The sequence below is a fragment of the Danio rerio genome, chromosome 4 (assembly GCF_052040795.2).
Source record: "Danio rerio strain M-AB ecotype USA chromosome 4, GRCz13ab, whole genome shotgun sequence".
Lineage (NCBI taxonomy): Eukaryota > Metazoa > Chordata > Actinopteri > Cypriniformes > Danionidae > Danio > Danio rerio.
Window position 1 is genome coordinate 32,229,189 of NC_141024.2, and position 12,989 is coordinate 32,242,177.

General features: G+C 37.1%; 1 protein-coding gene across 3 annotated transcripts; it reads left to right on the forward strand.

Moving 5' to 3' along the window:
• Positions 1-414: 414 nt before the first annotated feature.
• LOC137490845 (gastrula zinc finger protein XlCGF57.1-like) lies at positions 415-12,670 on the forward strand. Of its 3 annotated transcripts, XM_087245913.2 has the most exons (4): positions 415-465; positions 883-1,032; positions 7,148-8,086; positions 10,404-12,670. In XM_087245913.2, exons 3-4 carry the CDS (start codon positions 7,867-7,869, stop codon positions 11,273-11,275), a joined length of 1,092 nt encoding a protein of 363 aa, XP_087102039.1. In that variant the 5' UTR covers positions 415-465; positions 883-1,032; positions 7,148-7,866; the 3' UTR covers positions 11,276-12,670.
• The last annotated feature ends 319 nt before the right edge of the window (positions 12,671-12,989 follow it).

Consider the following 12,989-nt stretch of genomic DNA (forward strand, 5'->3'; position numbering starts at 1 on the left):
ATTATTTGGTTACATTTTAGGTGCAAATGCAATTTAGTCAGCAATGATTTGCTATGTAATCATAAGAAAAGTATTTAAAAAACAATATACTTTTTAATAATAATAATTTTAATATATCATGCTAGCAAGAACACTTGAATTAATTACTTTAAGCTTTGGAAACACATTTTAGGACATTTTTGTGCTTCATGCAGCTCATTAAATGTTACGGACACAAATGGCACCCGTTTCATAGAGTGACCAAAAAATGTTTAGGGTAAAGGTTTTGATCAACTCCAAATACTGAATATTTATGTGTCTGTGCATGTGTGAAAGTGGAAAACGAGGGAGAAATGTATCAATAAGTCATGTGTGCAGCAACACTTATTGGCAATAAAAAGCTAAGCAAAAAAGACTTTTATTTTGGCGTTGCGTGTGACGTCATAAGGCTGCGCCGCTCCTTCGCTGTGATTCAATAAGAGAAAGGTTTGTTTGAAAGCGTTTACATAAATATAAACCGACTGATTAAAGTTTCAGGTTTTTCATCCGAAGCTAAATGATGGAGCTGCTGTTGACGATATTATGTTAACCCTTTAAACAACGTATTACTATTTCACTAACATTAATTGAGGGCTATTGTTTGACTAAAGCACTAGAAATGTGTGTGATAGGTGTTGTAATGGAGGTTTATTTATTAAATAGCATAATGTCATTCCATTCTAAGTATACTCCATATAAGAAATGAAGTAACAGTTTAATTTGTGGATATTGTTTCTTGCTCGGACTTACTCTTTTACCTGATTTCTGTTGAAGCCAATGTTGAAGATAAGCTATTTTGCTTCTGTTCATTGTTTTACTTATTTTAAACAGAACTTTTTTTATCGTTTTGTTCATTTTAAACAGGATAAAGTGTCCAAACGCAGAGAAAAACTCCTGCTGAAACAACTGATCTCCACACTGTTATAAAGATGGCGTTTATTAAAGAGGAGAGTGAAGATGTGAAGATTGAAGAAACATTCACAGTCAAACAGGAAGATCTGCAGGAACAAACAGGTTTGTTTTCATACTGATAATATTTTTAATAATAAGAATACTAAATTAAGTCCATGCAGCCCTGGGTGTGCTGCCTAGTAGTTCTCCTAAATGCACAAGGACTTATTGAAAGACAGGAATGAGTTTCTTTTTGTTACTTGTTCTCATGTTTTTTGTCATTCATTTTATGTATTATTAGTCTCCCATTTTCTCTACCTTCTTAAGGTAGTTGCTTTTTTTGTTCTACTACTGTTTGTAAAGAGTTCTTGAGCACTGGCGCTACATGACATAAATTTGAAACAAAAAATTATAAAAGTTTAACTGAGCTGACAATATTTGACCTACAGTATTCTCATAGAAGATATCTGCTATTACAGTGATAGTGTTGGCTTAGTACTTTCCATTTGCATATGTCACGTTGATCACAATTCCCTTTTTTTCATCAACTTCTTTATGGGTTTAAAATTGTTTCTAGTAGTTGTTGCCAGTTCTCACAGATAGTATCGGTGTTAAAATTAGATCATTATTATAATAACTCATTTCATGGTTATAATGACCAGGGCTAATGTGTTTAAACAGGGTTTCTCTGGGGTCTTAAAATGTCTTAAATACCAAAATCTAAATTTTAGAGCCCTAAGTCTTAAATTTACTGTAGTATTATTAATATTGTGTTGTAGGTCTTAAATATTTTTTTAAACAAGTCTTCATTTTCCCTTGTTCATATTTTGCTGCTCAATCTGGCCAAAACTCATACAATCACCAATAATCCATCTCAATAGAACTTTAAACTTTTTTTTTTTCAAAAACGTCAATTTAACTCTGTTTATCATAATGGTTTAATTGTTTTCCTTACAATAATATTGTTTAAACGTGCTCCATGTATTTGTTGCTGAGGACATCGACTTGGACAGATTGTTGTGCATAAATTTAGTTTAATATAGTTTTTAAAACTTTTAAAACATCTGTTCATTTGTTTTTTTTTTTTATTTTAAAGAAAGCTTATGTAAGAAAAAAGTGTATGGATACAAGTAAAGCTTGCTTGTTTTTAAATTGTAAAGAAATCTGTTTTTTTTTAACTAATGAAGACAGTAGAAGTCAATGATTTTTAGATAAACATTTAAAGATTAAAAGATAAACTTACGTAAACCATGCAACCACTTTTACTAAACAAATTCCATTATGTGCATTTAAAAAGGTTTGTTATAAAAGATCATATGATGAAAATGTGAGTGAATGGACAAACAAGCAGCCTGAGCACACTGTAAAACATCTGAAATGTTGTTTTGGTCATTCTAAAACACCTAACTGTTTCAGTATTAATGTTATTATATTATTAATTACCTCCAGAGTGTCTAGAGCATGTCTGGAGCGTCTGTTCTCAGCGTCTCATGACTTCAAACGCCACCACATGTTCACTGTGTGTCGGCATTGTCCTGAGAGGTGAAAGTAATTTATTAAACAAAGAAAAGATCCATGTAGCTTTTTCTACCACAGTAAATTCTGTTTTTACTGTTGATATTTGGCACCAGTTAATCAGAAAGTGACAAGTTTGTTCACTTTGTTTCATTGGATAAAAATGCTGATTCATTTATTTATTCATTTTCTTTTCGGCTTAGTCCCTTTATTAATTTGGGGTCGCTACAGCGGAATGAACTGCCAACTTATCCAGCACGTTTTTATACAGCAGATGAAATTCCAACTGGAACCCATCACTGGGAAACATCCCTTCACACTTCTACACTATAGACAATTAAGCTTACCCAGTTCACCTGACCTGGAGTATGAACCGAACTTAGCAGTGAAAATGAAACCGAAAGCGTGCAGATTGTTTAAATATTTGTATGGCATTACAGAGTAATCAGTGGCATAGCGGACGTGTGATTCCCCCAGCCCGTAACCGTGTACCAGTTCTATGGCATATTGCCAGGCTGTATCTGATATTTCTTGTCCCAGTTTATCTTCCCATTTTAAATTTGGATGATTTAGGGAAGGGGAGGCAGTTCTTTGGATCACTTCATATAACATGGACATCATATCCCTTTGATATGGGTCCATATTTACCAATTCATCTATCCAGCATGCTTCTGGTTGGTTCATTAAAGTAGAGAAGTGTTTTTAATGAAACTACAGACCTGAAGGTACCTTAAATAATTAGAATGAGGAATCTCAATGTCTGTTCTTAACTGTTAAAATGAGATAAATATGCCATCTTTAAACAAGTCCTTAACACAATTAACTCTCCTCCTAGACCATCATTGGAATGCTGAATCTATAAGAGAGGGAGGGAATAACAGTTTTACAAAAATGGGAGCAGAAGGCAATGCTTTTTTATTATTAAAGTGAAGTCTGAATTGTGACCATATTCTGATTGATCCATCAATAACTGGGTTATTTATAGAATATTGTTTACTCACTGCAATTGAAGCACAAAGTAGTGAGCATTAAGACAGTTAAGACTGCTGTTCCATCAGTAACCATAGTCGGGCCTCATCATTACAGATGTTGGAAAACCAGAATATCAGTTTTTGTAAATAGAAACAGAAATTTTGGTAGTATTGTCATATTAATGGAATTGATCTTCCTAGGCAAATATAAATGAAGGGTTGACCATCGCGTCATGTCTCGTTTGGCTTTCTCTAATGTCGTTTTAAAATTATTATTGGAGAAATCCTTTTATTTGCGTGTCACACTCACATTCAGATATACAAATTTATCAGGACTTACTGAAAATGGAAAGGATTAGAAGGACATTTGCTGTGCTGTCATTCATTCATTCATTTTCTTTTCAGCTTAATTCCTTAATTAAAAAGAGGGCATCACAGCAGAATGAACCGCCAACTTATCCAGCACCTTTTTACGCAGCGGATGCCTTTCAGCTGCAACCCATCTCTGGGAAACATCCATACAAACTCATTCACACACACATACACTACGGACAATTTAGCCTACCCAATTCACCTGTACCACCCCTGTGTGGGTGTGCTTGAACTTTGTAACAGCATTGTGTATGACTCGTTGCAATTCCTCAACAAATGCATCAAATACTAATTCGTAAAATTCGTACTGTAGTATTTCTCACTAACGCTACGTGAGTCGTGAGATCTGATTTCTTTAAACCTGTCTGTTGTCTGACGCAGCCGAGCGAGGTGTTTAAGGCACGCAGAAAGGGACGTAGAAATGGTGGGCGAGAGGACTAGCCTTAAAAGGTAATACAAAATATATTTTCCAAGCAACAAAATTGTGGCTAGTGAAAATGGCAAATGGCTAGTAATGTTGGAAATCTACTAGCCACAGTGGCTGGTGATCAAAAAAAGTTTATACATGACCAAACTAGTGTGCAACTTAAGCAACTTTTTTTACATTTAGTTTTGTAGTTCGGGCCCAAACAAATATTTGTTGCATTTTTCAATTGTTTGACAATGTAAAATCTTTAAGCTACGTTTGATGTTTCATTGTTGAGTTAAACATTTTTTTAAGGGTCTCCGACACATTGCTTTTATTATATATCTTTATTTTATTATTCAAAATTAACTGTGCGCGTCAGCAATCAGTTTTTGTTATGTTCATTATTTATTTATTTATTATTTACTAACTGCTGCTTAAAAACCAGCTGCTGAGGATTGTTTCAGTTGGTAACACAATAATCAGCCAGCTCGTTCACCTGTTCATAATGAATCTGGCGTGATCTTATGTGGAGATCCTCCGCGTATTCCGCTTGCAGAAGAAGTCTTTTCTTATGGAAGGTGATGTTGAGTGTAGCTGATCAATTGTATTAATTTTATTCATAATCTCTGTAAGCCATTCTGACAATCTTTTATTTGCAGTAGCTTGATATGAAATAGTCTGTCCTCTTATATATGCTTTCAGAGTATTCCATAGGATGCTATAACCTAACTTTTGGGGATTTGTTTGTCTCAAGGAAAAAATCAATTTGAGCATCATTAAGTTTTTCAAAACCGTTGTCTGCCACGAGTCTTGAGTTAAACTGCCATGATTGTTGGGGGACTACATTGCCTGGAAAACAAAGCTTAATTGAGACTGGACAATGGTCCAAAATAACAATACTACCATACTCTACTTGTGACGTTAGCTGTAGTCCGTCCTGAAATAGGTATAAATGCACAGGTGAATAGAAGGAAAATTGCTGGTAAGATGGATCTTTAAATCTCCAGGGGTCACTAACAACATATGTCTGAAGGAAGGAGTTGATGCATTGTGCTGGCTGACCTAATGTATTACTCGAAGAGCTAGAGCGGTCCAAAATTGGGTATAAAACACACGCCTCCTTAAATAAATTGTGTGTCAAGACAATTATGCAAAATTGAAAGTAAATCACTGAAAATTTGTAAATTGTCCCAATTAGGAGCATGCACTTTGGCCAGGACCACAGACATGTTAAAAAAAAGCTTACCTTGGATTATTATGTATCTGCCATTTTTGACTCCATAACAAACTGTATATACTTATGTATGAGTACAGCAACGCCCCTACGATTGCTATTGAAGTTAGAATGATGTATTTGTGTATAGCCTTGTCTATTAAGTTTAGAATAGTCTTTTTTTCAACAGACGTGTCTCCTGTAAATACACAATATCAGATTTTAACTTGTAAAGATATGCGAACACCTTGTTTCGTTTCATTGGGTGACTTAGCCCCCGCACATTCCAACTGGTAAAATTAGTCTTTTCTTCACCCATTTTATGGATTGATGTCGAAAACATTTATCATAAGCATCCGTAAGGTATCTGTGGCTTTTGTATGTAGGGGGTGTGTGGGGGAGAGAGAGGAAAGAGAAGGAAAAAAAAGGTGATCACACACACACTTATAAACACGAAACAACACAATATTGAAACGTTGCGTGTAAACTTGCTCACACTTCCAGCTACTCCCACTCTTTACTAGCTTACCATGTGGGACCTCACATATAAAACAAAACAATTTGAACAGCTCTTGATGTTTTACTATAAAGCTACCCTATTATTGACGAAGTTTACTTGAGAACTAGAAATAACAACAAGACCCATGTACTATAGTGGTAATTTTTAAAGTAAAAAATGACATTAACATTGGTATGGTCTTTGACAGCCCGGTGTACTTGTGTAATTGCCTTTATTTCAATGGCTTTCTTTAAAATATCCTCTTTTTTTCAGAAAAGTAGTGGCATTTAATCACGAAGGTGCGTGGTGGTTCCTTGTCGTCCACTGGTTTTCTGCATAGAGTGCGGTATGGCCGGTCCAGAAGTGGATTCTTCTCGAGGTTCAGAGTAACTTTATGGAGGCCGGCTACAAATTCTGTCATGCGTCTTCCGTGTTCCCATCCTTCTTTAACTCCTTAATGTGGTGATTTGAGCGGCAAGACCTCTCCCTAAGATCCTCGCTTCGTTTTCTCAGCAGAGCCAGTTCCTTTTTTTCTATACTAAACCCTTTTTCCACGGTAGTAAGAGAGTCTGAGTATGCACCCAACACAGACCCAAGACCAGTCACTCGCTCTTCCGCTGCTTCCACTTTGGCGTTAATGTGCTCCACAGCATAGCGTAACTCCCTGAAGCTGGTCAATTTGATTGCAAAATTCATATGACTGTGCAACGGTCTTTTCCTCAATTTTAGCAATCAAATCGCCCTTTAGTGCATCAAATCTTTTTTAGATGCAGCTTGCTCTTCGGGTTAGCATTAGCATGGAGGCTAGTAGTGGATTCCGCTTCCCTACGATTGCTTCAGTCTATATTTATCCTGATTCAAGTTGAATTTCGCTCTGAACAGCTAGACTACGACACTTAAACGGTTATTTTCCAGTATAGGTAGATTTAAGGTAATAGTATTTAATATAAGAGCAATATTAAATGAAATTTTAAGTTTCACGTGAGAACCTCAACAGTTTGCATCTTTATATGGTGCTGTTCCAACCGAAAGTCCAAAACAATATAACAATAATCACATTGAAATGCAAAACCCTCAGCACTTTTAACTCAAGTGAAAGTGAAAGGAAAAAATACAAATGATTTCAGGCCAGCAGATTCGTCAGATTTAAAAACAGGAAAAAATAATAATGATAATAACAGTACGGTGAGAAAACAAAATGAGAAATAAAATGAGAATTTGGGCAAAGAAAACAAAAAACTTTTGCTTCTTATCCACAGAGCGGAGGGGTCAAGGGAAATGAGAGGGGAATAGTGAATGTAGAGGTGTGGATGTGAAGGTTGAGGGCATCGAGGAACAGGAAACTCTGAGACTGTTGACTGCGGGATGAAGGCTTTCGGCAGCTGACTCCATGCCAGTGAGATAAATCGGCAAGTTGATTTTGTTCAGGACACACTGCACTGAAGTCTTAGGTGACGCACTCGTTCAGATGTCACGAGCACTTCAGTAACAAGACAGCGGTTTTTGCTCCGTTGCTTCAATATGTATTTTTGCTCTTTGTTTCTCACAGCCAGTCGTTAAGTTTACACTGCTCGTCTCGACCTGGTTTCTCTACTCGTTTCCCCTCACTGCTACAGTTTAGTCAACTTCTCTTTCTTTCACACACCACATAATTCTGCCCTTTTCAACTCTCCTCTTTATAGTCTCTCCATTTGCTTTTTGCAGTCCCATGGGTGCTTCCGGTCGAGCGAACACTGGCGTGTCTTGGCTGACGCTGCTCTCTTTGTTTACTTCTTTTTACCCGAATATTTTATTGGAATGTTTTATTTTTGATCTGAACTCCTGGGCCATTGACTCTGTGATCGCTGTGGATTCTGTGATCGCAGTGGAATTTGTGATTGCTGTGATCACTGTCTGGTTGCCCGCATACCATTAACTTCTCTAGCTCTGCGTCCATGTCTTCACTAACCTTCAGATTACACAATTTTTGGATTACAACATGTGGCTGCTCACCCTCTTCCTGTGGATTACTCTCGGCTCTGCTGTGAGCGGTGTAGCTCCTTGTCTGATGTATTCGGTGGGAGATCTCTACAAACTCAGGTCTGCCACCTTACAACCTCCACTACCACTTCTGAGTCATTCGGACATCATCCGCCATTCGAGGTCGAAATACATACACTGCAGCTTTCGTCGGAAAATTCGATCTAGCAGCCCTGATGGTAACGACCTTATTCGGTCTTTCTGGTCTAATACAAGACAGCCTAGAGTTGTCAAGAGGTGTGTTGACCATATAGTCATTTCTTCGCTGCCTAGATTAGATCACATGACCTATTTTTGTTTTATGTGTAAGCCCCGTTGTACTGGCAAAGGGGGTCTTGCACTATTTTACCATGATTATTTTAAAATTAGTCCTATACAGATAGTAGAGCCCACATCCTTTGAAGTTTTGGTTGCATTACTTGAAGGTTCGACTCCTACTGTTTATGTTGTAATTTATGGACCACCAAAACTATCTGCTATGAATATTTTTTTTTAGTGAGCTTTCTGATTTTTTAACTTCTATTTGTACTCTGTCTTCAAATATTTTGTCGACCTCATCCAATATGTTAATTTTCCTACACTTTACCTGGGAACATACTCTTGACCATGTATGCTGTTCTGGTGTTGCCCCAAACAATATTTCCATAACTGATCATCTAATCTCAGATCATAAGTCTGTACTTTTTAATGTCTCTCTCTCTCTCTCTCTGGGAAGTGTAAAACCTTTACGCTCTCTCTTTCTGCAATATCAAGACCATTGATGAAATGATAAACTATTCTGATAATCATTGTATCTCCGCTTCTGCTTCTGACTTGATGTACTTTAAAATAAATAGCCTGTCTCAAATATTGGATACTGTGGCCCCTATGGGAACAGGCAACATATCTTATACCAACCCCTCTCCCTGGTTTACTTCTGAACTGCGACATCAAAAAGCTTTAGGGCGTTGCCTGGAAAGACTTTGGAAAAAATCTGGTCTTAAAGTCCATAAGCAGATGTGTTCTGACCATCTTGCCGCTTACAAGACTGCAATACAAAGAGCATAATCAGCATACTACTCGAGTCTTATTAACACTGGATACTCGAACTCTAGGACCCTGTTTTATACTGTTGGTAAACTGTTGAGGTCACATGACTCTTTCACTTGACCCAACTCCGTGTGTTTCTTACTCCAACTTCCTTTGTGCCAAGATTGATCAAATTCATCAAGGATTGCTTGCATCTGCTTTATCTTCTTATGATAATCATTATGATCATATTTCTGTTAATTGGTCAGTAAGCACTTTTTCTAATTTTGAACGGCCCATTGTTGATTTTATTACCAAGGAGATCATGAAATCTAAGACTTCCACCTGTTCACTTGATCCCCTACCGACTATTCTAGTTAAGTCCTGTATTTATTCACTTTTATCCTTCATAACATCTATTGTCTGTTCTTCACTATCTACTTCTACCAAAATACTGGAATGAACAGTAGCAGCTCATCTTCACTCACATCTGCTTACTAATAAAATCTATGAGCACTTTCAGTCTGGGTTCCGCTCCAAAAAAAGCACAAAAACAGCCCTCACTAAGGTTGTTAATGATTTTCTCTTAGCTGCTGATTCTGACTGTTTGTCTATACTTGTTTTAGATATCACCACTGCTTTCGATACCATTAATCATTCAATATTACTGGATCGACTGGCCTTAATAGGAATTATTGATAATGCCCTCTGCTGGGTTACATCTTACTTAAGTGACAGAAAACAGTTAGTGCAGGCAAAGAACAGTCGCTATGATTCAGTCTCAGTCTCTCATGATGTTCCTCATGGATCTGTATTGGGTCCTCTTTTATTTATAATTTAAATTTTCCCTTCAGGTCATATATTCCGTTCTTCTGGCATAAAATTTCATTTTTATGCGGATGATACGCAGGTTTATATTTCTACTAAGAATGCTTCATCTCAAGCCCCCTCCGATCTTACTAAATGTCTATGAGATATTGATATGTGGATGACCAGTAACTTTTAAAGTTGAATGTTAGTAAAACTGAAGCTCTTCTGGTTGGCTCTAAATCTGTACTTTTCAAAGCTCAATCCTTGACTCTATTTATCAATAATTCTCCAGTAAATTTTACAACGCATGCTAAAAATCTTGGGGTTATACTAGATCAGGGGTGACCAACCCTGTTCCTGGAGATCGACCTTCCAGCAGATTTCAGTTGCAACTCATATTAAACACACCTGCCTATAATAATCAATTTACATTGTCAAAGCATTAGATAAATAAAGATGAATTGAATTGAAAATGCTTAAATGTGTACACGTTAATGGACCGAACAAAATATGATCTGATTTATTTTACATTTAATGTGCATCAAAATTACAGTGTGTGTAGCCAATGTTTCCAGTGTCTTTTCACTTTTTAGCTTTTTGATGAGAGTTTTTAAAAGACTTTTAAAAGACAGTTTTCAAGACTTAATGAAAACTAATGTTTTTTTTTATTTATTTCAGACCTAATTGAAGAGAATGAGAGGAGTAAAGAGGAGGAACATCATGTCAAAATTGAGGAAAAAACTCATTTACAGACTGATGGTATTTTGAAAAGGAAAGACAAGAATCGTTTCAACTGCACTCAGTGTGGAAAGAGTTTTGGAAGAAAAGGCGATCTTAAGATTCACATGATGATCCACACTGGAGAAATACCATTCACATGCACTCAGTGTGGGAAGAATTTCAGCATATCATCATCCCTTAATCAACACATGTTGATCCACACTGGAGAAAAACCATTCACTTGCACTCAGTGTGGGAAGAGTTTCAGCCAATTATCATCCCTTAATCTACATATGATGATTCATACTGGAGAGAAACCATTCACATGCCCTCAGTGTGGGAAGAGTTTTAACTGCTCATCAAACCTTAATCAACACATGAGGATCCACACTGGAGAGAAACCATTCACATGCAATCAGTGTGGGAAGAGTTTTAACTGCTTAACACACCTTAATCAACATATGAGGATCCACACCGGAGAGAAACCATTCACATGCACTCAGTGTGGGAAGAGTTTTCGCCAATCATCATCCCTTAATCAACACATGAGGATCCACACTGGAGAGAAACCATTCACATGCACTCAGTGTGGAAGGGGTTTTAACTGCTTATCAAACCTTAAACAACACTTACGGATCCACACTGGAGAGAAACCATTCACATGCACTCAGTGTGGGAAGAGTTTTAACTGCTCATCACACCTTAATCAACACATAAGGATCCACACTGGAGAGAAACCATTCACATGCACTCAGTGTGGGAAGAGTTTTACCTGTTCATCACACCTTAATCAACACATGAGGATCCACAAAGCAGAGAAACCATTTTAAAACATGGACCAATTGCTCACTTTTTTAATCTCCAATCATCTTGTTTAATCCCGCCCCTTTTCGCAGCGCCGTACAACAGAATTCTGCATGCTCAAACTCTAGTGTGACTGCAGCTACGGTGTGCGAAGAGTTTCAGCAATTCCTCAGACCTTAATAAACGCATGAAGTCCCACAAAGGAGAGAAAACATTTACATGCACATGTAGTGTGGGAATAATTTTAACTGATCAGCAAACCTTAATGAACACATGAAGATCCACACTGGTGTGAGAGTATATGTGCTTGAGTGTAAGAAGACTTTTATTACAGCTTGATTTTATGACAGCTCAAAATTGAAACTGCACAAGACGATTCACACTGTGACAAGAGGTTTAACCAGTTAACACATCTGAAAAGACAAAAGAGGATTCACACTGAAGCGAAACCGTAAAGATCTGATTAGTGTCTACAAAGTTTCGCTCATTCAGAGCAGCTTAAGAAACACATGGACAAAAAGTTGCACACATGACATGATTGCAGCAAAACATTTTCTCATGTGCACAGGATGTTTCATGTCTGAATAATGTTTAAAAAGGCTCAGTGACAGTATATTGTTTTCCAACACTCCTACACTGTAGTCGGTGGGGTTGTAAATGTGTCGCGTTTACCATAAACACAAAGGTGGCGGCTGAGAGAAGAACAGTTTCATAAATATCTGGCAAACAGCACCTCAGCGGCTTGAAATCTCTTTGCAAGTGATTGTACAGGTGCGGATACATCTGTGCACTACTCTCCAGTATATTTATGTATCTAGTGTTGTTTTGGATGATGTTCTTTGTCTGACTCCCTGAATCCAGAAATTCATTTTGAGCTCCAGGACGGTTCGTTTGCAGTATACCAGGGCCTCAGGTTTAGAAAGTCTATTCAATTGTCCTGTGTTGCATCTTTTATTGGTAAAGTTTCTTCACTTTTAGGTTCAAGAATCTTTCTAGTTTACTACATTTACTTTTTTTGAGTAGAATACAAACTTGATGAATATTTTATGATTTAGGCAGAGCAACAGGTTTTAAGTTTTACAATATTAATACACTGTGATGATTGCAAGACTCCAGATTGGAGTATGTGGTAAATCCTGATTGGATGCCTGCATTACTCATCAATTGGTATATTTAAGTGGTTTTGCTGGCTACCCCAGGATGCTGTGGCTACTCAGGAGTCCTCATGTCAAGACCTGCCATCTCATTGGATCTTTAACCTTATGGTTTTGTTTTGCATTACTTGTATCATGTAGTTAAAAGTGTTGTTGTGATTATGTCCTAAGTTTTTTATCTTCTTCTTATACCTAGATATTTGCTGGTTGCTTTGTTTAATTGTTATATGAGTTACATTTTATAATAAATAATTTGCATTCAGGCCATTTTGTTGGTTCATCTCTCTTTTATGTTGTGACTCAAACAAGCAGGTCATAACACTTTGTAAAACGTGTCCTGTTGTATCGGAGATCTTGTCCTTTCAGTCATAACCATAGGTGAGAGTAAGAACCTAGATTGAGCGGTCAATTGAGAGCATTGCCTTTCATCTCAGCTCCTTCACCACAACAGACGATCATATCAACTGCATTACTGCTGCCGCTGCACAGATCCATCTTTAAATCTCACATTGCATTTCTCTTGGAAAGAAAGAAAAAAAAAAGATTCTTGAACTCTATTTGGAGTAAGGACTCTCCTCTAAACTGT

Excerpts from the sequence above, each read along its gene's own strand:
- LOC137490845 (XM_087245913.2), top strand. The coding sequence starts at position 7,867 with ATGTGGCTGCTCACCCTCTTCCTGTGGATTACTCTCGGCTCTGCTGTG. Across the intron at positions 8,087-10,403 it reads TCGATCTAGCAGCCCTGATG|ACCTAATTGAAGAGAATGAG; the intron begins GTAACGACCTTA and ends TATTTATTTCAG.